General features: G+C 37.8%; 2 protein-coding genes across 3 annotated transcripts; one reads left to right on the top strand and one right to left on the bottom strand.

The window, feature by feature from the left end:
• The first annotated feature begins 1,708 nt into the window (after positions 1–1,708).
• On the top strand, positions 1,709–20,178 carry uts2r2 (urotensin-2 receptor 2). Of its 2 annotated transcripts, none has more exons than XM_046853795.1 (9): positions 1,709–1,883; positions 2,397–2,614; positions 5,286–5,361; positions 5,443–5,485; positions 9,342–9,406; positions 9,827–9,883; positions 10,467–10,620; positions 15,375–15,498; positions 19,193–20,178. In XM_046853795.1, the coding sequence occupies exons 1-9, from the start codon at positions 1,816–1,818 to the stop codon at positions 19,327–19,329; spliced, it is 942 nt and encodes a 313-aa protein (XP_046709751.1). In that variant the 5' UTR covers positions 1,709–1,815; the 3' UTR covers positions 19,330–20,178. The 2 variants fall into 2 exon arrangements, with proteins under 2 accessions (XP_046709751.1, XP_046709750.1); XM_046853794.1 differs by having other exon boundaries at positions 5,271–5,361.
• On the bottom strand, positions 19,222–26,367 carry LOC124388774 (urotensin-2 receptor). Its single transcript, XM_046853793.1, has 2 exons — positions 24,162–26,367; positions 19,222–19,356 (listed from the first exon to the last, which is right to left on the bottom strand). Exon 1 carries the CDS (start codon positions 25,299–25,301, stop codon positions 24,219–24,221), a length of 1,083 nt encoding a protein of 360 aa, XP_046709749.1. The 5' UTR covers positions 25,302–26,367; the 3' UTR covers positions 19,222–19,356; positions 24,162–24,218.
• Between the last annotated feature and the right edge of the window lie 205 nt (positions 26,368–26,572).

The raw sequence follows: 26,572 nt of genomic DNA, 5'->3' as shown, positions 1-26,572 counted from the left end.
GTATTTGAATCTGGAAGCATTACATTTTCCATTAACTTGAACTATGAGCCTCAAACCTGTTACACTAATTAATATATATATATATATATATACACACACACACACACACATGCATGCACAAAGTGAATTCTATGAAGATATTGGTTTACATGGGATGGAGTGGAAGCGCTTGAGTGGCTACAGCTTTAGGATGAAGTGGAATGTTGACTGCGCCTCAGGTCTTATCACCCTACATCAGCACCTGACCTTTCTAACACCGTTGGGGCTGAATGAGCACAAATCTCCACATGCACACTCCAAAATCTAGTGGAACATCTCAGAATTGTGGAGGCTAATGTAAAAGCAAATGGGACCTGAATGTGGAATGGGATGGTTATGTTTGGCTGGATATCGCTAGTGTGTGTCTCAGTCCCGCAGAGGAGGAAGATCAAAGAACATTTTTTAGTTTCTGGATGGGGAAAATCCAATCTCTTAGATCTGTTATTAAATGTACATGAAAAGAAATCACTGCATGTTGAGCCAAATTATAACAGTGTCCTTTTGCCATGAAGATCATGAGTTAATTATAAGCAGTCCTGACACAAATAGTGATGCATATTTATTTTTATATTTGGTTGGTAACAATCAAAAGTCTGAGGTAAATGTGCCAAACCATGTTCACCATCCTGAACTATTTCCATCGAAAAAAAATAATTTCAAATAATTAATAATTTTAAGTTTATTTAATGCAAAGTTTGTCAGTTATTCAGTTGTCATAAAAGAAGTAATGAAACATATTTAGTTCAAAATTGTATTACTGTCCTGTTTTATTGTTTTTTTATTTTATTTTATTATTATTATTATTTTTTGGTCAAAACTGATGAATAAGGAAGAAAACAAACTAAGTCCTTGTTTTATAGTCTGATAATCGAAGTGGGTATATTGTGTCCTGAAATCGATTCATTTTCATTGACCACGTGTCCTGAAATCTTTTATTCCTCCTATACTACACCGGCAATTTGTCAGTGAATACAATATATTTAATTTAATATAAATTTATATTCCTGAAACATATCAGTTCCAGTTGTCAGATGTAAAAGCATCTGTATACAGTCATGTTCTTGTTTTTCTGTCTCTTGAAGGCAATATAATAAAATAGAAAAATACAAAGTGTGTTAAAAAAGTTTATTGTTGAACCTGAAAGCCTTTTCATACAGAAAGCTTCACCATGCCCATTTCCCTTAAACATTAAATCTGGCGATAGATGGACAGATAGATATAGACAGAGGGACAGATAGATTTATAGATGGATGTGATGTTTGATCACAGATTGGATATTGGTAGTGTGTGTCATAGTCCAACAGGGGAGGAAGATAAAAAAATCTCACTGCTTCAAAGACACTGTTGACATTTTTTTGAAGGTGGAAGATAGATAGCACATTAGGAAGCAGGGTCAGACATGAAACAGGGCCCCTAGAGCAGGGAAGGTTAAGGGCCTCACTAAAGGGCCCAATTGTGAACCCTCAACCTTCCAATCAGTAACCCAGAGCCTTAATCCTTGAGCGTTCACTTTAATTTTACTGTAGATAATTAATAATTAATAATCACCTGAGATTAGTAATATAAAGGCTACGCAATTGTAATTTTTTATTCTATATACTGATACCTGATGAACAGACTGCGTGCTTCCTGAGACTTTTATTTTTGAAATGTTACAGCTCCGGAAATGGGCTGAGGGTCACCAGCTTTCCCTTGCTGCTCTGCGTTCAACCTGTGCGCGGAGAAGTGTTGTTCCCTTCTGTCTCCTGTCCTGAAGTTTAGCAGTAGAAATATAAAATGGCGGTTCAGCGCCGAGGACACGTTAAAACCGCAGACACAAGTAGCATTGAGAAAAAAATTAAAAGGTAACACATTTCTTTCCCGTCATGCAGCTCAGCAGCTCCCGGGTGTAGTTTTGGTTGAATCCCATATGGGATCCATGCACACTGCAGCCTCCGTGTAGTGCAGACTATAATGCACTGTTTATTTTAAACAAACTTCAAAGGGTTTGCATGCTCTCCATCTCTAAAAGAGGCAGGTGTGTGTGTGTGTGTGTGTGTGTGTGTGTGTGTGTGTGTGTGTGTGTGTGTGTGTGAGTGAGTGAGTGAGTGAGTGAGTGAGTGAGTGAGAGAAACAGAAAGGTTCCGGGTTACTGATCAAAGGGTTGAAGCCCCAGCACTACCAAGCTGACACTGTTGGGCCCTTAAGGAAGGCCCTTAACCCTCGCTGCTATAGGGGTTATATCATGTCTGACCCTGTGCTCTGTCCCCGGCTTCCTAATGTGCTGCGATATACGAAGAATCTCAAAAGAATCTCACTGTGCTGTAATGTATATGTGACAAATAAATGCATCTATCTATTTAATTTTTTTGGGACAGGGGGATCGTACAAAGGCAGTCAGCACCACACAGACGATACTCCGTTCCTCTCCTGCTGGTGCTTATTGGCACATTTATTGGCATACTGGTCTGGCTCTATACAAAGTGGTCTAATGACAACACAGACGCTCTGGTCTCCAAAGGGGAAATACTCACACAGCCCAGAGTGTTCACAGTCCACTGCTCAGAAGATTATCAAAAATACAAGCACTTCCCAGGTATCCATAAATCTATCCCTTTTCTGAATTGAAATGAATTTTTTTTGATAGAAATCATTATTTGTTTATAAGACGCACCTCATGCAGCTCATCAAGGGTTTGAAGACGAGCTCATACAGACATTTACACAATGTTCACAATGGTGTTTAATATCATATGGGAATGTGTTTACCAGCGTTAATATAAAACGTTACATTACATACATCCAGTATGGCAAGTCCGGAAGGAGAAGAGCCAATAGTTTTGCTTTGGTTACTGATTAAACTCTGAGTAAAAATCTGATTATTCTGAGGAGTGCTGCAGTTTTACACTGTTATTTACAGTGTGACACAAGAGAACGCTAAACTTCTGCCCGTTTATGAATATTCTTAATCCTGAAGTACCTTTACTAATGTAATTTAATCACAGAAGTCAATTTTTTAATTTAGATTCATTAATTGGCGTTTAAGATTAGAAACAGTCCTCTGAATGGATTGTACATCTCGACCCAGATCTGGTCATACTAATCATTGTACAGATTCATTCGGTTCATTTGGCGCATGGAAATTTGATTAGAATAGCCGGATTGTGTATTCTGAGGTAATTGAGTGCTCCTCTGTTGATGAGGAAGGGCAGATATTCAGACACCTAATCATGATCAGCAACTAGAGTGCAGGAGTGGAGAGAGAAGGAGCTGATTTGAGTTCACTGGAAGGACAAGAGCGACTATAAGAAAGCAGATTTAATTTTTTTTTTTAATTTAATTTTTTTTTTTGGATTATTTCAAAGGTCAGGTGATTTTGCAATGTCCATTTTTTCTCATCATCGCTCCAAAAGGATCGACTCAAGGATACTTAGGCAGCATTTCATTATAAATTCAGGAGTAATTAAAGTGGCCATCAATTAAATTCAGCTGAAACATTTCAGGTTTGCAGGCATGCAATGAAACAAGGGAGGAAAATAACACAGTAAGGGGTGAAATCATATGCATTTATATAGGCGAAGTTGTATTTGGGGAAAAAATGGTCACATAATGATATTGTAACATCGTCTGTGTAGTTGCTCAGAAATTTTTTTGCAGTAGGGATTGTCCAGGATTTCTCATACTATACATTCAGTTCTTCTTTAATAAATGGATTACATTTCTTGAGTGCTTGTACTTTTACCTTTGGTTCTTTTTCAAATTCATGTTCTGTTGCACAGAGGCATTTTTGCCCATGTCGAGAGCACAGTATGAGAGCTTTTGCCCGTACAGGGTGTAGTGTTGCAGTCTCACAGCTCCAGGGTCTTGAGTTTGGATTACTCTGTGTGTGTGTGTGTGTGTGTGTGTGTGTGTGTGTGTGTGTGTGTGTGTGTATTGCTTCACATGTTCCAAAAGCGGTGAATTTGAATGCGTGTGAATAGGAGTGCGCATGATGTCCATACAAGCAACAACAGAAAGGTCAGCAGTATAGTATGTGTAATTCAGATTTGTTGCACACACAACTATAAACTGTACAGCGTTTTCTAAAGTACCTTTATTGAGTGGTCTATGACATAAAAATAGAAGGGAAATATATAGAATAATATGATGTAAATAGATTAAAAATAATTTAAATTTCAATAAAAAAGATATAATAAAAAGAACACGATTTACAATATCAGTTATAAAACTACAATTACATTGAAGAATTTGAAATAAGAATTTACAGAATTACATAAAGTGCTATTTACATTCACAAACATGCAAAACAGAACATATTCAGGCATATTCTGTGTGTTCCATATAAGCTGCTGTGTGTGTGTGTGTTTAAAACTACTAGTCATATTATTGTACTTATTATTGTATTATTGTATAATATCAGTTAATGTACAGATGAATGTAGTGTAACATGGATTTAACAATTAAAAAAATGTCAAGATCATAACCACTCTACGCATAAAAAAAAAAATTCTACGTCTGATGTGGCTCCTAAAGACAAAAGATTTAAGAGATACGTCTGTGAAGCTTTGCACTATTTAAATACGAGGTTTGCAAAACTCTATTAGCTTCACTGTGAGCAGGTTAATATTACAGACCGAATTCCGGAAATGTTGAGATGTTTTTTAAATTTGAATAAAATGAAATTTCTTAGTTCAAACATTTATAATGTTCTCTATGTTCTATTGTGAATAAAATATCGGCTCATGTGATTTGGAAGTCTTTTAGTTTTCATTGTATTTAAATTTAAAAACGTCCCAACTTTTCTGGAATCCGGGTTGTAGAACTCCTTTTACCTGGTTCTGAATATAAATAAATCTTAAAAAGCTTTCTTCTGCCCCAAAAAAAGCCAAATGTTTTGCATGTATATGATCATGGTTTATAGATATGAGGTGAGCCATTTTAGTTATAAATGACAGCCTGCACTGAGTTTTGAATGCTCCATATGGAAGTCATTCCAGACTCTCTCACACAGGCATCAAAAAGCTTCTCGCACCCCGAACAAAGGAAGAGCCGGCAGTAAGTGTTTCCCGGCCCAGTTCAGCCCTCTGCATCTTTCACAAGCTGTAAATCAGCATGTGCATATGAGCTGGAAGGAGCAAACAGCCTTGCAGGCCAGAACCTGTATTAAGGAAACACATGGAATATGTTAGGGATGATAATTTGACGTTTAAGATTTTGTTAATGACACAATCTGTATCTGTTAATGTGCGGAAGATGTTTTTTCCTCAGGCTGCACCCCTACGAAATGTGGCCGAGCGGTTACAGACAGTGTTGTAACCACAGCCGAAGCACAGATACTGAAGAGGTGAAACACGCACTCACTCTGAAACACATCCAAGTGACCTGCACAGACATTTGTAATAAAATGCACTCTCGGATTCCACAGGATAGCAGAAAGGGCCTTGGAGCTCGGTGGCTCAGATGGAGGTGTGAGTAAACGTTTCTCTGACAAGTTTCTTAAACATGTGATGAAAATTAGCCAAGTATAAGGACTGGAACAGGGGGCAAATTGCTCATCTGTGCACTTCCCTGTAAATTACACAAGGGGGCAGTATACTACTAGACCATTCATTTTAACATGTTTTTTATCTGATGTTAGGCTTGTTAGTAACATCCTAAATAGATACTGGTAAATTGCCCTGTTTTTGTAAAGAACAATGAAAAAACACTTTAATACGTTTTGTGTCATGAGGACAAAAATACACTATATGGACAAGTATTGGGACACCTGAATTTTCCAGCCATATGCGATTCATAACCAAACCGTTACCATAAATTTAGAGGTACACAATTGTTTAGAATGTCTTAGGATGTAGTAACATAAAGTTTTCCCTTCACATGAACTAGTAGACCCAACCTGTTCCAGCAATGACAATGTCCCTGTGTACAAAGTGAGCTTCATGAAAATATGGTTTACATGGAGTGGAAGATTTTGAGTTTCCTGCTTATTGAACACCTTTGAAATGAATTGAAACACCTTCTGCACCCCAGGTCTCCTTACCCCACATCAGTACCTGACTTTACTAATGCACGAAGATGAATGAGCACAAATCTCCAAAAGCACACTCCGAACTTTAGTGGAAAATCTTTCTAGAAGATTAGAGATTATTATAGCAGTAAATAGGAATTAAATGTGAAATGAGCCACAAACCGAACTTATATTCAGGTGTCCACAAACCTTTCTAACCTTAGATATTTTAGGAAGTGATTCAGTGAATCATAAATTTGAAATTACAATTAAATCTAGTTATTTTGCTATATTTTAAGTGTTTTTTTTAAATATCTCAAATATGTAAAAAAAATGCTTTTGAAAAAACTACTATGTTTTAAATATAATGTTATTGAAATTTTTAGACATTATATGTGAAGTGTTTTATTAAATGATTTAGGTGAATCACCAGTATCAAGTTGAGCCCTTTATCTGACACCCCCAACCCATCACCCCAAGCCCTGATGCAGGTTTAGGTGCCAGTGAAATGCCAGTTTCAACCAAATAGGGTATTTGTTTGGCCAAAACACCTTTTGTGATGTGCCAGAGTGTCCTGTAGCCTCATTGTATAACACCTGTTGGGGTGACCCTGTTACTGTCAGACAAATAAGTTAGAACCAACTTAAATCTTTTCCATATTTATGCTTAATATATATTTTATATATCTAATGCTCAGTCTGTTGCTGTATATTCAAATGTTTGACATGCAGCCTTGCAAAACATTTCTTTTTTCTCACTCAGAAATACAGTGATGTTCAGCTTCACTGCTTAGTAATTAACAGAGTTTGTGTTCATCCCCATGCTGGTGTACACAGTGTCCTTAAAGTCTCCATGCACAGGGAAAATGATCACTTTTTACCTAAATGTCTTTCAGAATTTTCATATTTAGTTATACTGTACCAGTCAAATGTTTTGACACACCTTCTCATTTCTTGTTAATTTTTGTATTAATACTAAAGACATTCAAACTAGGAAAGACCCTGTATGGAATTATGCAGTAACTAAAATGTGCTAAATAACCCAGAACATGCTTTCTATTATTCTTTCTCCAAACTAGACACATTTTGCTTTGAGCACTTTTGGTATTTTCTCAGTGAGCCTCATGAGGTAGTCACCTGGAAGGGTTTTTCAACAATCTTGCGGAGTTTTCAGAGGTGTTGAGTGCTTGTTGGCTGCTTTTCCTTCTCTCTCCAGTACAATTCATCCCAAACCATCTCAACTGGATCTAGATCAGGGGATTGTGGAGGTCAGGTCATCTGATGCAGCACTCCATCACTCTCTTTCTTTGACAAATAGCTCTTACATAACCTAGAGGTGTGTTTGTGGTCAATGTCCTGTTGTAAAAACAAATTGTGAATTCACTTAGTGCAAACCAGATGGGATTGCAAGTCGCTGCAAAATGCTGCGGTAGCCATGCTGTTTAAGTTTGCCTTCAATTTTGACTCAATCACCAAAGTGCCACCAGCAAAACAGCCTCACATCGTTATACCTCCTCCTCCATGCTTCACAGTGGGAACCACACATTTAGGAACCATTTGTTCACTCTCTGTACGTCTGGTAAGAGACACGGCAGTCAACCAAAAATCTCAAATCTGGACTCATCAGACCAAAGGGCAGTTTTCCACATATCTAATGTCCATTCCTCATGTTTTTTTGCCAAAGCAAGTCTCCTCTGTTTGTTATTTTTCCCAAACTAATGGTTTGTTCGTGGCACCTCTGAACAGTGGATGTTGAAATATGTCTGCCATTTGCACACTGAGAAGCATTTATATAAATTGAGGGTTTTTTGAGGCTGGTAATTCTAATAAGCTAATCCTCTGCAGCAGATGTAGCTCTTGGTCTTCCTTTCCTGGAACAGTCCTCATGAGAGCCTGTTTTATCAGCATTTGATGATTTTGAAGACTGCACATGGGGAAAACAAAAATTTCTTGAGATTTTTCAGATTGATTGACTTTAATTTCTTGTCATAATATACATTTGTACAGAGTTATAGTAGCACTAATAGGGCTATTGTGATGCTTTACTTACCCTTTTCTTTAGCCAAACAACTGATGGTCTAAAGCACATTAAGAAAGCAAGAAATGTCACAAATAAAGTCTTGATAAGGCACATATGTGAATTAAAAACAGGTGACTACCTCGTGAATCTGATGAAAGAATGCCATGTTGGCATTAAAGCTAAATGAAGATACTTTGGACAGTCGGAAATATAAAACATACTCTGGGTTAACACTTTTTTTTTTTTTTTTTACTTAACTCCATACATATTCTTACATAGGCTAGATGTCTTCAGTATTAATAAATAATGTTGGAAATAATACAAATAAAGAAAAAAACACTGAAGGAGATGATGTGCCCATTTTGACTGGTACTGTATATTCCAGTTCCTCTTGTTTTGTAAATAAAGACTTTTGGGACACTGCAGTTTTATTACTGACTGTAAGGTGAAAGTGAATAAATTAAATAATTGAACGAACAATAAAAGAAACACATCGAATTGAAAAATGTTGCGATATGTTTATTTGTGCAGCATGGGAATCTCACTTCAAGATTCAACACACCAAGATTTTTGGGGTTCCTCATTTTAAATCACAATAATAAATGCCTCAAGCACTGATCTTTCTGGCTGCTAAAGCAACGCTATTAAATCCACTGATCTATTTATCCTGCCTCTGAGATTAGTGCTGTACAAAAAAGAGAGGGCAGTAGAGGAATAATAATTCCGCAGTTCAATGAAATTTTATTTCTTTCAGGGCACCTTTCAGATATATTACTTTTACTGTGTTTGGAACGCTTTTCAGGCTGCACAAAATCCTGTCAGCTTTCCAGGAGGCTTACAGTTCAAGACACTACGCCAGCCTCACTGCCTGTTCATGCAAGGCATCTTTTAATGAAGTGTGACTGTGTGGAGCTGAGGGTGGAGCAGCGTTGTGCGTTTGGGATCAAGCCAGACTCATAGGGAGCTATAAATGTGTTGTGCTGAGCTGCCATACATCTGCCTGAGTCGTTGCAGCAGATTTAATCATACTAAAGTGCAGAGAGAATGTAAACACTGGAAGCACCTGTAGCAAATAGCTTGCCTTTTTATCTCACTTGGAGAATTCATTAACTCTGTGGGGAGGCTTTTGCTCTTCTGTGTTTTCCAACACAGGCAATGGTTTTATATATATATATATATATATATATATATATATATATATATATATATATATATATATATATAACCTGATTTCAATTATTTGATTCTCTCTCTCTCTCTCTCTCTCTCTCTCTCTCTCTCTCTCTCTCTCTGTATAGGCATCCATTCTGGATCTGCACTCTGGGGCTTTGTCAATGGGGAAAAAGTTTGTCAATATCTACAGGTGATTAAATAGCTTGGGCAAACACCACAAGACAGAAACATAAAATTGTGCACATGACTCACCTCTGTTCAGCTGGTTTATAACATCTCAAAGCTAACACAGCGTGTCTGACTGTGCCTTTCATCTGCACATCAAAGTCTGTATAATAACTACCTTTTTATTGGAAAATTGAGCAAGACTTTTATTTTTCAAACTGTTTGCCTTTATTCTTATCACCTGGATTTTCCCCCTGGAAAGTCTTCTGTTTTTAAAAAAAAAAAAAAAAGAGTTACACACTGTTCACTTTACCATGTGTCATGTTGTGTTGAGTCCATGATGCTACAGTGTGTGTGTACCGAGTCTTAATGTTAAATGTGTCAGTAATTCAATACCAGGATTGTTCAGGATCAGTGCATTTAATTTTTTATTTCTTTTCTCCAGGTATTTTAGTAATCAAATAAGACACATCTTCACTGAAGAGGATTTTGAACTCTACAGGTATAACCTTACACATGTTTTTTCATATTTCATTCAGTCAGTCATTTATGGTTGTGTTTTCGAGGTATTGTGCTGACATTTATAGAATCCATGCTAAAAGATGCTGAAATGGTGCATCCGAGTATTCCAACAGCATGCCAATGATTCAAAACATGAGGCAAAATTTGCAGGTAAACATATTGAAGAGACGTTACACTCTTGTATATCTCAGTCTGATGAAGGCAGTGAGCAACATCTGGCAGATAATACTTCATAAAACAATAGGGCAATGGGTACAGATTGCCAAAGCAATCTGGCATATAATAAATGTCAGGGAGAATCTGTGGGTGAGTGGGTTATGGGACTAGACTCTGAGAAGATATGAAAAAAGTTGGATGTAGTTCTTCAGTGAAGGGAAGCGAATACAAGTAATTATAGAATATTTACTTTTATGGTTTGTAGGATGGAAAATGCAATGCCATTTCAGTATTTGTTTTTTACCCTGTAATTATGAAAACCAGCACACAAAATCCATGCACTGCTAAATGACATAACTTTCACGAAACACACTCATTCCTCATGAATGTCTCATATTCCATTTTAGGGAAGTTCGTGGTAGGATACAGAAAGCGATTGCCGAAACATTTGGACTGGAACCCAGTAAGCTGTACCTCACCAAGCCCACCTTCTTCTCCCGCATCAACAGCACCAGTGCTAAGACCACTCATGATGAGTACTGGCACCCACATATTGACAAGGTGACACAATGTCATGATACATTTTGACAAAAATGTGTGATTTACCCAATGGAAATGAAGAGAATTATGCGTGTAATGCAGATACAGTGTTTAAACACCAGAGGTCCTAGTATGCACACTTCACAGAGTTAAATATATAAAGAGCACAATGCTCAAGTTATTGCATTCCTTCTTGGAAAGCTGACCTGTGCTAGATCTGTGCCTGTGAAGCATGATAGCTCTAGATTGCAACAAATAACTCGCATTATATGTTCCAAGGCAACGCTATAATGGTTAAAAGGAGCTTTCCAGTAATTTTCAGGATTGGAGCTCTGTTGCACTTTTGAGCTCTATTTCTGCTATTCAGCTCATGTTTCAATAAGTGATTTTCAAAGGTTTGAAATGTTGCTTATTCGTTCAAATTTTGGCAAGTGTATACATTTATTTGTTTATTCTGAGATAAGGTTAATCATTTTGTTAGCAACCCAGTCAATAACTACTATAGACCCAAGTGTTTCCTCAAATGATAGATCTGTTAGAATAGGTGACTCATTCCAGGTGCCAAAACATATAAGCACAGGTAACCTGACTGAGGGGTGCCAAATCACTCAGTTTATTTGGGACAAAATATCTGCTTGGTTAGAATCCAAAGTCCTTTCAACTACACTGAGGCCTTAAAGGTTTAAATGGGTGAACTAAAACAGTCCTGTAGTCAGCATGGGTGTTTTAGAGCATGTGCAGGGTATAATCGAGAACAATTTCATGATATAATCTATAACTAAATCTATTGCTTTTTAATATCTTACTGTAAATATAAAATATAGGTGGAAGGAGAATTAGAGGGAGCCTTTAAATGGCACATATACATTACAGTGCAGTGAAATTCTTGCTCATGCAGTGTCATGCAGTGCGTTCAGAAAGTATTCCGACCCCATTCACTTTCTTCAGTTTTATGTACAATCCTTAATCTACTCTCAGTACTAAATGATGACAAAATGAAAACAAATTCTATAAATGTTCGTAATAAAAAAATATACAAATAAAAAACTGAAATATATAAGTATTCAGATCTTTTACTTAGCAGCAATTACAGTCTTGAGTCTTTTTAGCTATGATGCTTTGCAGACCGGGATTGGGTTTTTTTCTCCCATTCTTCATGGCAAATCTTCTCAAGCTAGGTCAGGTTGGATGGGGATCTGTTGGTGGACAGCCACTTTCAGGTCTCTCCAGAGATGTTTAATGGGTTTTAGGTTAGGGCTCTGGCTGGGCCACTCTAGGACATTCACAGAGTTGTCCTTAAGCCAATCCAGTGTTGTTCTGGCTGTGTGCTTAGGGTCATTGTCATGTTGGAAGGTGAACCTTTGACCCAGTCTGAGGTCCTGAGTGTTGTGAAACAGGTTTTTATTAGCTTTTTCTCAACCCTGACCAGTCTCCCAGTCTCTGCTGCTGAAAACACCCTGGCAGCATGATGATGCCACCACCATGCGTCACTGTTGGGATGGTGCCTGGTTTCTCCCAAACATAAAGTTTAGAATGAAGGCCAAACAGTTCAATCTTGATTTCATCAGATCAGAGAATCTTGTTCCTCACTGTCTGAGAGTCCTCCAGGTGCTTTTTGCAAACTCCAAGCGGGGGCTTCCACGGGTTTTGCACTGAGCAGAGGCAGCCGTGTAGCAACTCTGCCATCAACCCCAGATCAGTGAAGGTGTTCAGTAATGGTTGTCTGGAACTTTGTCTTATCTCCACATAAGACCTCTGGAGCTCAGTCAGAGTGACTATCAGGTTTTTAGTCACATCTCTGACTAAGGCCCTTCTCTCGGATTGCTCAGATCGCCAGGCGACCATCCCATCAAAAAGTCCTAGTTGTTTCACCCTTTTTTCTTTTGCGAATTATGGAGGGCACTGTGCTCTTGGGAATCTTCAGTACAGGAGTACATTTTTTTCGTAGCCTTCCCAAGATCTGTGCCTTGCAACAGTCCCGTCTCTGAGCTTTGCACACAGTTCCTTTAACCTCATGCCTCGTTTTTTTGCTCTGATAATGCATTGTCAGCTGTGAGCTATAGAGAAGTGTGTGCCATTCCAAATCATGTCCAATCATTTTCCACAGTTAGACTTCAGTCAAGGTATAGAAACATCTCAGCAGCAATCAAGAGAATTGGGAGGCTAATTTTTAAGTGTTGAGGTCTGAATATTTAAGTACATGTGATATTTTAGATTTTCTCTTTTCATGCATTTACGAACAGTTCTAGAATTTTGTCATTATGGTGTAAGGAGTGTAGATTAATGAAAAAAAATAATTTGAATGATTATTGTATCAGGCTGCAATATTACAAAATAAAAAAATTAGTAAAGGAGGTCTAAATACTTTCTGAATGCACTGTCTATCCCAGGAAGTCCTCAGAGCGCAGGATCGGTCATTGTACCCCTTTTGGAGCAGAAAGGGGTTAAGAGTCTTGCTCCAGGGCCCAACAGTGGTGATTAGCTTCTGATCAGTAACCCAGAGCATTAATCATTGAGCTACCACTTTAGTAAAACACCTACAATGTTTATTTATCAAAGAAACATTATATTAAGCTGTGTTTTGGTGCATGTTATTTGATGAAATATTGCTGTGCAGTGTTTTGGTGAAAGTGCTCATTTTCTAGCATCTGCTTTCTTGTGATCTTCCCTCAGAGTGGCAACATACTGCTTTTAATGCATTTTAATATTCCCTTCAATTATCTTCTGATATTCGGTTTATTTGTGGAGCTTAGGAATGAAGACAGAGTGTCTTTCAATGAAGAACCAATTTGCTCTCTCCCACTCTAATTAGGGAGGAGGGGATTTCTCGACTCTTGGCCTGACTTCAAAAGCATCCTCCCTTGAGATAATCAGAGCAGCTGATGAGCCACATGGGAGAAAAAATAAATCCCATCTGTTTATTATAGTCAGCATAATTGAATCTCCTGATATTTTCCAGTCAGGAATATATGATTTCTGGATATTCAGTCAGGATATATGATTGTAGGCAGAGCTCACCACAGTCAGTGTTTACACACACAAAAAAACCCCTTGCTAATGAATGTGGTGAGCAGATGTGTTCTTCAACAATGATGCTTCCTAGCATGCTGATGAGGGATGAGCTCACCTTCGTCAAACCCGTAATCTAATCAGTAATAAATAGGCTTATAAACCATTCAGTGTATTTATTTGTTCTTTTGTTGAGATTACTAAAATTTAATTGCTGTGATTACAAGTACCTTTGAGTTCTGTGTTTGAATGAATGAATTATTATACATTTACAATATACATTTACAGTGTTTCTACATGTACAGAGTTTATATAATATATTTTGTATGTTTTGTCATTTTTTTTTATGTATTTATGTTTTTTTATTAAACTTAAGAATGATTAGAAACTGAGAACTTGTGTTACTGCAATGTACTAAGGCAGGTGACATGGAGCCCACTTTTTATTTATTTTTTTAATCCTTTTTGTCTCTTCATTATTTAAAGCCACTGTGTAGTTATGCTGCATAAACTATATTCAGTTTATGCTCCCACCATCTATCATTCCCTGCCACACAATTTATAATTGCCCCCAGACCACCTCCATTTACATAGAAATTATCAAATCACTCTGATATTCACATTATGAAATGGTCCCAGCGTATAACACAATTTTTTATACTGCCACCATTTGCTTCTTTAAGGTTAGAGAAGACCTTTTTAACTCTGAAGTATGATTTTATATTTCCACTATTGCTGTTTTCTTGAATATGTCCTGGAAAATGGCCAAAGCAGAACTGAACTTACAAAGTTCCCAGTGAAGTTAAAGCTGAAGGTATTTGGGTTTGGATACGGTGGATGTACTCGTCCTATGGAATCTCAAGGACACAGATGAGCAGGAGGCTGTCAGTGTGTGATAAGGAAAATTTGAACTTTAATTTTTTTAATTAGATTAAGGAGAAAATGTTTTATGGTGCAAATTATCCTGTGTAATTACTAAATGAAGCTGGGAAATATTTTCAGGGAATATATATATATATATATATATATATATATATATATATATATATATATATATATATATATATATATATATATACAGTACAGACCAAAAGTTTGGACACACCTTCTCATTCAAAGAGTTTTTTTTAGTTGCATGACTATGAAAATTGTAGAGTCACACTGAAGGCATCAAGGGCTATTTGACCAAGAAGGAGAGTGATGGGGTGCTGCCAGATGACCTGGCCTCCACAGTCACCGGACCTGAACCCAATCGAGATGGTTTAGGGGTGAGCTGGACCGCAGAGTGAAGGCAAAGGGCCAACAAGTGCCAAGCATCTCTCGGGGAACTCCTTCAAGACTGTTGGAAGACCATTTCAGGTGACTACCTCTTGAAGCTCATCAAGAGAATGCCAAGAGTGTGCAAAGCAGTAATCAAAGCAAAGGTGGCTACTTTGAAGAACCTAGAAAATGACATTTTCAGTTGTTTCACACTTTTTGTTATGTATATAATTCCATATATAATTCCACATGTGTTAATTCATAATTTTGCTGCCTTCAGTGTGAATCTACAATTTTCATAGTCATGAAAATAAAGAAAACTCTTTGAATGAGAAGGTGTGTCCAAACTTTTGGTCTGTACTGTGTATATATATATATATATATATATATATATATATATATATATATATATATATATATATATATATATATATATGTAAGAAAAAAAACTTGTCTTAGAATGTGTCTGGACAATAAACTGAATTGGTAAATTTGTAATTTCTACAGGTGACATATGGGTCCTTTGACTACACCTCATTACTCTACCTGACAGATTACGATGTGGATTTTGGAGGTGGACGATTCATCTTTATGGACCCAAACAGCAACCGAACGGTGGAGCCCCGCACAGGTACAAGTTGTTGAATTCATTTCAGAAATCATGTACGTGTCTGTGTAAAATCCTGTTGAAAATAAAATTAATTATGACAGCAAATGTAGTATATTGTACTGTTTGAATACGTACTTAGCATTCTTACAGTAATGCAGGATAGTGGACCTGTTTCCAAGAAACATGTAATTTAAGTGTTTACCACTGACACTGGGTTGACTATGAGAAGGTTTCTTATGGCTTATTTACATTTTTCTTTGCATGGCCCTTTTTGAAACAGTAGATTTAAGGGTTTGCATTACAGCTAAACATCGTATTAAAACAAGTTTTTAAACTTTTATGCCAGGTGTCATGCTGAAAGTCAATTTTAATGGATTTATTAATAATGGAGTTATCAAACTAAATGTTCCTGCCTCTGCATTTTGCCCTCAGTTTGGTAATAGTAATAGCTTCCTGTCCTTTGAGAACTGCATTAACTGCATCCTTTTTCCATAACAGTTGCCTATCTGTCGCTTGTTCTTGCTAGCAAATGAATGTGGTGGTATTCAGAAAGTAAACACTATTTACAGCTACCTGGCTCTCATTGAGAATACGCTTTTTTTGTATACATTAATTTAGAAATGTGTGTATGGTATATTGCTGAACATACTGTATTTACTAGTAATAAATGAACCATTGTTGGTGACTGACGATGGAAATATTTGTGGATTAAAATAACATATGGGGAAGGACAACAAACACAATCCTCATAATGCTTTTGTACTTTTACATTACACACATATATATACACACGTGTATATACACACATTAAAACACAAAGTATTAGTCATGCTTACCAGTTAATCTGTTTTCTCATGAGTTTACGCTGTTCCATTTATCAATCAGTAGAGCACTGAATGTTGTAGAAACAAACCTGTTACTGACTCATCTGTTGTTTTTTTTTTTTTTATGCAACCTTTCAATAAACTCGCATGTTGACATGAACCACAAATAGCCAGCTGATTAGGTAGACCAGTGCAAAAAGGCACGCTTCTGCCTTATAACCTGATGTATTCTATGAAAAGCTTTTTTTCCTCTCTTATAATTATAATCTATATAATCTGATGGGATAATGGCTGCCTCTCACCTGCTAGAGTGCTAGAGCAGCTCTAATTATGGAAACTGCATGTAGAGACTAAGCTGTCTTTTTGCAGACGATCTACATCTCGCTCTGCACGTAGCCAGATAAAGAGAGGTGTTGTGTCACTCAGTGTTCTCTGAGCGCATGGAAAATTGCATGGATGGAGGAATACCGATTAGTTGCTATGTTTTTGCCTAAACCTTTCTGTTGATCTTGCAAGTGGCTAGTATCTGGAAACTGTAATTTCCAGGCACAAAAACACAGATGAAAATCAACAAACAGATACACTGTAATATTTTACAACGTTGCAGTTTTGAGAGAACTTTGGACATGTTCTTTTCATCCGCCCATTATTCAGGGTTTGGTCTGAAAGAGCTGCTGTTTTCTGCACGGCTGTTCCGAGAGTCATTTTATGTTGATTAGCAATCATGGGCAGATAATGAACCTATGAACTTCACTAAGGTAATTACTACCCTGGCAGTAAGCTCTGCAATGGTGTGACTGATAATCAGCCTCCCTCAGAGGGAGAGGTGGGGTACAATGACAGGCATTAGCCAGTAGAGAAACTGAGTGGAAAATGGGACCCAGGGGGTGGTGGGTGGAGGGCGGTTACGGATAGCACAGGTATATGGTTCAGAGGTCAATGAATGAAATGGATCGAAGTCATGTGAAATGGATATAAGGGCTGTGAAAAGAACTAAAAGGCCTCACAGGAGCTATGGGGCTATAGGCGGTGGAGTTGTGGCATTGGAAGGGGAGAACAGCTGCTTTCACAGATTGGTGAATCACAGCCATCAGCCACAGAGGACAACCCTGGCCTCATGCTTATGGAGAGCTTCTCTTTTTCAGCGCTCACTGTGTTTATTGGAAGTGAAAAGTACGTTCCTGGCTGTTACTTCTCAAATCAAATGTGGCAGTGAATTGCACTGTGAGGGTACGCCTTTGGCTCATTGCTTTTCTAAATGGATGGATAGCATAGAAACAGACAGAGGAGGGTTGAGAAACATTGTGTCCTTTTTCTGGATTCGATGATATGTATATTATCAATGCATGAGTATATAGTGTGCTTTTTTCCCCCCCCATTTATTGTGTTCAGTTCACACTGAGGATATTATTCTATCAGTTGTTGCCAGGTGTTATTGTTTTATCCTGGTGAAGTTAAAGTGTCAGCAGAATGGCAATTTCCTTTGCATTTGGATTGCAAAGTAGAAGAATCACAACCTATATACAGTATAGTGTCCTGCTATTCTTGGCATAAATGCTGTGAATAGCCTACTACACAAGTCATGCGGTCACAGAATAGAGAAGAACTAAAGCGGCCTATCATTTACATCATCTCATCTGTCTCACTGGCTGTTAATAAAATGGCTTACTTGTCTTTATTAAGTGTTAAATTGTTATGCAATATTCTCGACAAGATGTCATGATCAACATGTATAAGCTGCTGGCTTTAAAAAGCTTGTCTTGTAAAGCAATTAAGCTTGTCACTAGGCTAATTATGCCGTCAAACATGGTCCAATTGTAAAAAGTAAAATCATGCAAGGTGTATTTAAAGTGGGCATAAATGTTCTTTTCTGTAGCAAAGTTATAAAACACAGTCATTTAAAATTTATATTATTTTTCTACTGACTTTCCAGTTAGGTCTTAATAAAAAACCTAATTGAAACACAATTGAACATGTCAATCAAAGACTAATAACTGTATGGACTCAATAATAAGTATAACAGCTTTAATAATATGATTGTGATTTTAGTTTCTCAAACACACTAACCCCCTGGCTAGTCTTCATAAACCACTGCATTGAAGATTTGCATCAGTAATGCACTGCACACAGCACAGAACACTGTAAATGCGAATCCTGCCATTACACACCCTTCTTTATACACCGTGTAATTAGTTCTGTGCAACAATAATTTTTGAAATCATCAGAACCTCTCAGACACAAATAGCTCTCTGTACTTAAATGGGCATTTGGTGAGGCTTATTGGTGCCATTCAATCAAACTCCAAGCCAGGTTCATAAATAGATATTTTATATTTCAAAACGGCTTTGGATTTGTGAAGTGTTAAATAGTAACATCTTTAACTCAATAAATCAATAAAGTAAATGCATGACCACTTTGCCAAAGGTTTTTTTTTTTATTAAATTAAAAAAAAAGAGAAAGTCCAAATCTTTTTTATGCTAAATAGTAGACTACAAAGGTCAAAGCTGTGCAGAACATAGAAGAGGTAATTTACATAAATATCTTCTTACTTCTGTAACTGTCTGCTTTTGGTGCCACAGACCGTTATGTAGGTGTCTATTTGCACAGTACAGCTCTCCCTGAACAGCCGCACGCTTGTCTAATTGGTGTCGATGATGCTTAAGTGTGGCCAGTGAGCTGCATTCTAAATGTGTGAAGACCTTTCTGACCAGGGGCATTACAAGCATAGGTTCTCTGTGTTGCTTACTATTTATAGCAAAAAAAAAAATCATATACATTTAATTATAAACTAAAAACAAGCTATGATTCAGTGCTCTAAGTTGAAAGATGGCATTATCTAAAACTCTCCTATCTGTGATTATCGCATTCTTTTTTTTTTTCTTTCTTCGCAGGCCGAGTGTCTTTCTTTTCCTCAGGCTCAGAGAATCTTCACCGCGTAGAGAAGGTGGCTTGGGGCACACGTTATGCCATCACTGTGTCCTTCACGTGTGATCCTGATTATGCTATCGCTGATCCCAGCTTTCCATAGGGTCCTTCTGCGATAATGGCTGGAGCCCTGGGATGAACACACAATACGATGTTATTTCAGCATTCAACTTAAAATTGAAGAAGAGGTTTCACATTCCTAATTTTTGTTTTGTTTGGCAATAAGTAAACAGATATCAAGGACTTTGTTGACTTGAACGACAATAACTGCGTGAGTTATAATTGCTGGTTATTGTATCGTAAAAAGAACATTTCACACTTTTAAATTCTTATTTCCCGTAGACTGTCATTCAACTCCTGCGTTTCTCCTTTTCAATATCTCCGCTTGCCTTTTCCTTGTAAGTGGTGTCTTCCTGGCTCTATCCCTTTTTTTTATCACAGTTGGATCAGTTATCACAGATTGGACAAACAGCACAAGTGGAAATTCTCCACAGTGGGTATGAATGAAATTGCTCATAAAGAAATTGATGAAAAATCACCCATGGCCTACTGAGGGAGCTTTTAGAAATGTTTTGCAGGGGGTTTAGCTTTCAATACCTTTTCTAAACTGCATGGTGTCTGTAAGAGTGAAAATGTCAATGAGCAACAATGTGTTTTTTTTTTACCTTAAATGCTGAGAAAAATTGTCTTCTAAACAAGTGTATTTCAATAACACCATTTCTCTGTCAATCATATTCCCTGTCAGAGAGGCAGCATAAGGTCTAAACAAGCTACTGTAACGGAATAGTTTATTAATGCAAAATATTCCGACCAGACCTTTTACTGTCATGACACGCACAGAAATGCACCAATTTGCCCGTTCCCTGGAAAGTACATCTTGATCTTGAATTAATTCTGCCAATTCAAATCACGACTCAATGATCTTTGCAATAAATGTCATTTATTGATCTCAGCGCTTCAGATTTAATTAAGCATCGTTATGCTTAATATGCTGTTTTATTGCTGTCATTGGTTTAGAATATTAAACAGTGGTTTTGAGTCCTCAACCAGATTTGTTCCCCAAAAGCCATTTCTTCCGTTGCTTCACATAAAAACAAGACCTCCCACAGTGTTCTTCACTAATACCTGCGCAACAAAAGTAAAGAAAGGCCACAAAATTGTTAAAATTATTAGCGTTCAAGAATAACCTATTGTATGGAGTGTGTAACATTTATTCACATTGATCTCATCAATCAGCACTGTCTTCTGATGGTCTACTTGTATAATATTGAATGATTATTTCATGTTTAATTATGTTTACATGGTGCTGGGGGCAGTGTGTCAGGACAGGATTTGAGCTAGACTTTTAAACCAACATGTTATGTTGTTCCATTTTTTTAGCATTATATTATAGTGTCTGGCATGCTATGAAGTAATCAGTTCCTCACTAACTTGGACAGCAAAGTGATAATTAGTATCCAACATCTGTTCAATATCATTTTAAACAAAAATTTGAAAATGGAAGTGCAGTCTGGCACTGTCATAAAGTTATTATGGAATGAGTGAGGCTATTGACTATGCAGGTTTGTCTTATATCCCGTTCTGCAATTTGCTTTTGTGTTATATTGTTTTTCCCCAAGATGTCATTTGTGGTTCTGGTTCTACTTTATTATTCACTACGAATCGAAACCTCAGAATCACAAAACCACAAATGCACTATTCCCTTTCGGATGTAGCAAGCGGGTCATTTTTGTGGCTTTAAATATTTTTATTCGATGGATTCACAAAGTGAATATGGACTGAGCTTTAGGGGGCTCTGTTTTAGTAGAATTATTTCAGCAGCAAGTTAAAAATGTTGAATATTGAGCTTGAATATTGCTATTGAATATATGAACTATGCATTAATTTAATACACAGTCTGGAATTAATGTGTATGTCATTGTCGTTTAAGTTGATAATGAGGGAAAGATTTGCAACAGCGCTGCTTGAATATTGTCTAGACATTCTTGTTAAAGAAAAAGATGCCATGGTGTGGGGAGTTTGTAACTGGATGCCATTCATCTTTAAAGTGGGTAAGGTTTAGCTCTTGCCTTCATGTTATGCTTGATTGTGGATACAATTATTCTTCAAGTGAATGTGATTAAAGTGAAATACTGACACAAAACCCTACACAATGAAAGACAAAAGAATGCTCTAAAAACTGAGGAAAAGAGGAGAGCTGATGGATATACGTTTCATACACCGTGTGCGCAGGGTGCAGCATGTGAAAGAAGGCATACTGCTGATGTTAGAGATGAATTATATGTGAGAATTTTTTTTTTTAGATGTGTTGGATGATCAAGCATTTCCACACCACAGGGTGTTGTCTGTCTCCCTCTCCTCTTCTCTCCTCTCCTCTCCTCTCCTCTCCTCTCCTCTCCTCTCTCTCTTCTCTTCTCTTCTCTTCTCTTCTCTTCTCTTCTCTTCTCTCTCCTCTCCTCTCCTCTTCTCTTCTCTTCTTTGAGGAGTAAATGTTTCAAGCTCTTTTCCAGATCTGTGTTAATCTCAACACATCCCCCGTGTAATACATGATTAACATCAGTAGGGTCTCCTGCCTCGGCTTACTGGTACTTTGGCCAATGAGGTCTGGGTTTAAGTGTAAATACTTGGATCTGTCAAGGTGTGGTTCTTTTTTTCCCCCTTACAAATAGCTCAGTGGAGAATCAAAGAATAGTATGTGTAATGTAAGAACTCAGGCATTTACGTCATTTTTCTAGCTCTGAATGTTTTTTTTGGGAACTGCATGTAATATTATATTGGAAGCAAAGTCAGTATTGTTGCACAGTAATCAGACTTAATGACTGTCCCGCAGTTGTATATCTGCACTGAAGTAGTTAGTAACCCAAGCTTCACAGAGGTGCTATTTTTTATTTTTTTCCTTTTTTCCATAAAGGTGTCCTCTGTTAAATGTAATTATAAACTCCACAACATCCTTCTAGGAATAATTCAAAAGCAGTTACTGTAAAGGTTAAATAAATTTAAGAAGCAAATGAATATGTTCCCCCTTTTCTTTACAGTTTGGGTATTATAATTATTCAACACAACTTTAGGTGGTAATAAGTGTTTTCCCAACACAACTATTAGATGAAATGAGACTTGCAGCATGCACATCTGACTAAAATGTTCCACTTTCTGTCTGACCCCACATTAATAAATGATGCTTAAACTGTCTGTTAGTGATGAGCCAAGCACCAAGGACTGCTTTAAATCCAACGCACTGCTTTGACCCTGGACTGAGTTTCAGCCTGTTTTAAATTTGATGGCTGCATGAAAACGTCAGGTTTTAGCTGTGAGCTTTTGTTCTTTTGCCACGTCAAGAGACTCAGAGACTGCAGTATTTTTTTCCCTTTTCTTGTTATCGCCAGAGAGAAGAGCACACAGAAGAATGAAGTGCAGATTTATACATAGTGCTGAGAGACTAAAGTGCTTAAAAGCTATTAACGTGGTTCAGAGTTTTATTGGTGTTATTTTGATCATTTTAATTGAGCTCTCAAAAGGTTTTGTTTGATACTATTTCGATCAAATTTATAGTATAATGATTTATAGTATGTGTTTTGAATTGATTAAAACATGTTGGTATTCAGTAACATGTGTCCTCATTTACACAAACTTCAAGTAGTTTTTCCCCCTGAAACTGAAGCACCTGGTTAAATGTACTGGTTTTCTGATGTTTGCATGTAAAATAGAGATTTGAGATCAGCAGATGTTGATTAATTCATGCCTAAGTTGCACTGAATACACAAATGAAAGTATAGGAATGCTTTAATGCCATGATTAAGGTAAATCTTGGGGGTAGGGGTTTGGGGAACTCTGTTGTAAATGTGGCAGTTACAGATGTTACAAAAGACTAACAATCCACATGGTAAATAATACTTTGCTTAGGTATGGCAAGTTTGCCTTGTAGCTAATTAGATCAGGTAGCCTAGAATGATCAAATTGGTATAGACCTTGAAACCTTAATTATTCCACATTCACAATTTCCAGCAGTTCTGGGAAATGGGTGACATTTGTGTCACTTTGTGGTTCTACTAATGAGATCTCATCTGTCACACTGGGAGTTAAAACCAGGTTTACTCATTCCATTAAAAAAAAAAAAAGGGTGTGAAATCATGTTTTTAATGACCTACTGATCACAGATGTAGTATGTAGATGGCACGATCTACATAAATGAGAACCTCTCATAATGCTGAGGAAACGCTGATCTGAATAGATGAACTAGACACTTCAAGAAGCTAATGCAGTGACTCCAGGGGTTTAAAAGTGCTCCTCTGTTGTATGCAAAAGTGTGAGCACTCGGTGAGGAACTTTTAACTATTCGTAAGCATTGGACTCCGGCATATAAATTCTTACATGCATTTATAAGTAAATGATTAAGGAGTATGAAATAAAAATAATATATTGTGCATATTTAATAATAAATGTAACAATTAATTGTGACCCAAAAGTGTCCATAACTAGGGGAAATTAACATTATATATTAACTATATATATAATATATATAGTTATATATATTATAATATAATAATATACACCTTTTGCAAATTGTTCATTCCTTTTGACAAAAGACATTCTCATGGATGGACTCTCGCAAACTCTCAATGTGCTTTAAAAAAAAATAATAATAAAAAGGCGAGCACAAACTTATTGACAAATTCCAGTGTTGTGGACCAACTGACATCCATGAACATTCACTAATAAGGACTAACAACAGACTTGGTGCTGGTATGCATTATCCTCTGTGTATAAAAACTTCTGGAACACTAAATATACATATCTAATAAATAATAATAATAATTTTCAAGTAATTTTACTGAACTTGGGTGAAGATCCAGCTCATTCTTCTGCATGCTACTGGACGAGGGGAACCTTTAAAAGAAATTGTTGCAGACTTGTTGGAGATCACATTATAATGTTTACCTGGTCACAGCCATATTTGTCTCACGTCTCCTTGTGATCTTCCTCTTCCTCGCCCCTTCACTGAACCTTCAGCTGTGCCATAACCAGCGTCTCCGAGTTGAACTCGAACTGATTGCTCGACGATGCGGACTTTCCCCACGAGTACAAACTCGGCGGCCGCTTCTTGAACGACGACGTGTAGCGGTAGAAACTCTTGTGGCGGTTTTTCAGGTACTCCCTGTAGTTCTTAGTGAGCAGCGTGTACAGGAACGGGTTGATGCAGCTGTTGCTGTAGGTCAGACATGCCACCAGGTAGTTAATACACGTGCGTATGTGAGGCGCCAAAGCCAGGGGTTCGTGGTAAAGGGGTAAAAGCTGCCATATCCAAAAGGGCAAGAAGCAGGCCCAGAACACGAGCACGATGGTAAAGATCATTATAAGTACTTTTTGTTTAGGAGATCGCTTGTTGCCCTTATTTAAAGCCGAGCTTTTCTGTGATTCAAGGTATGTCCTGGCTAATCTGGTGTACAGGTAGCCAATGATGAGACCAGGCGCCATGATACTGGTGCAAAACAGAACAGTCAAGTAAATCTTATACGCCTGGGGTGCCCATGTAGGAGCGCACATGCGTTTCACGCTTCCGTCCGGGGCCTTTCTGCTCGTCTGGTTCACCATGATGATCATTGGCATGGTTAGGAGCAAAGACAGTATCCACACCCCCCATGCCATGGCTTTTCGGTAGCTTTTGGAGCGCTTCACGTTGTCCAGAGGCTTCGTCACGGCCAGGTAGCGCTCCATGCACATCACGGTTAAGGTGAAGATGCTTGCGTGCATGGTGAGGAGATCCAGGCTAAGCAGGATGCGACAGCCCACGTCCCCGAAGTACCAGTCCTTGAGGAAGTACGTGCACACTACGAACGGGATCGTGGAGAGGTACAGCAAGTCCGCGAGCGCCAAGTTGATGATCGAGATGTACATGGAGGTCGCGAAACGAATCGAGTGGCACATCACGACCAGAGTGTACACGTTTCCCGAAACGCCGACCACGTACACCAGCGAGAGCAGCGTGCCAAAAGTGGAGGTGATTACCAGCTCATCGGTGGAGCCCGAATTGCTGTTCCGGGGAGATCCTACCAAAGAGCGAGACCTGCTGAAATTCATCGCGCCTGTGCGTGAAGGCGCCGGGACGCGGAGGTGATTTCGGCAGGTGCGCCACAGAGACACGGGGACTGAGAAATGCGCGAACCCAACAGCGCATCGCGCCTCCTGACGTCAGCACCACGTCTTACTCTCGGCATTCACCGTTGCCTTTGACCCAAAATTATTTTAAGGATACATCGGATCCGAAGTTGTGACTGGACTTTTACGTCCTCATTCCATCGGAACCAGCAGGAGTAATCCTGCATGCGTGGAGCATTAGGTGCGCTAAGGGTAGTGCGCTAAAACAAAGCATAACTTGACAACGAGCGATACTGCACTGTACTGTATGTACTGTAAATGATGCAAAAAGTGTTTGGATTATTTCAAGAATTTCCCCGTGCACGTGTCTCCGAACCGAGAAAGAGTTACGTGTCTACAGCGCGTCATTTACGCACGGGGCAGGAAGCTTCTGCATCAGTGCCTTAACGAGTTTCTGTCCAGAAATGTAACAGTAATCTACCATATATGCATATACATCAGATCAAACTGTGGTCATTTTAATTTATGCATAAATGCATGTATTTATTAATGTATTTGTTTGTTTGTTGTTATGTATTGCATTTCTTTGCTTACTTGGTCCACTACGCGCCGCGCCGAAAAAAATCCACGTTTGCTATCATTTGGCGTTATTACCATAAAAATGCTTAGGTATCTAAACCACAATATACTGTAATTCCTATCGAGAGGCATGTAGTCAAACTTTTTTGCACTGTCTTATGCATTTTAACAACGAAATGGAAATCATTTTCAGTACTATCGCGCGCCTGCCAACAGGATTGCAGCGCGTCCCTGGAGCAGCCTTATCAATTTTTCTGTGGAATCAAATAATATAATGAATGATACTCAACAGTAGATATCTCAGAAACTTTCTGCAATTCAGTGAGATGTAATCATATAAAATTAAATATAAATATAAATCTATAGAACAAGTGAATAAGTGTTTTGGAGACGTGTTTCCACAGCATTCGAAATCAATACTGAAGAAATGAATATTTGATATAATGTAGACTAGTCAATGTGTAGCTTGTAGCAGAATATATTTACTGTCCTTTAAAAAGAACTCAACATACAGCCATTATTGTATAAATAGCTGGCAACATAAGTGATAACAGCTGTAGGTCATGCAAACATGCAAAGCCTGTCCATGTCCTATCATGTTCATGTTTTTGTCTGCTTGACAGGACCATACAAAATTGTGTATCTTGTATTAGAATCTTAGTGTTGTATCAGCT

This window comes from Silurus meridionalis, chromosome 7 (genome assembly GCF_014805685.1).
Source record: "Silurus meridionalis isolate SWU-2019-XX chromosome 7, ASM1480568v1, whole genome shotgun sequence".
NCBI classification, from domain to species: Eukaryota; Metazoa; Chordata; class Actinopteri; order Siluriformes; family Siluridae; genus Silurus; species Silurus meridionalis.
Note: the sequence above shows the minus strand (reverse complement) of the source record. Positions and strands in the feature narration are given on the sequence as shown.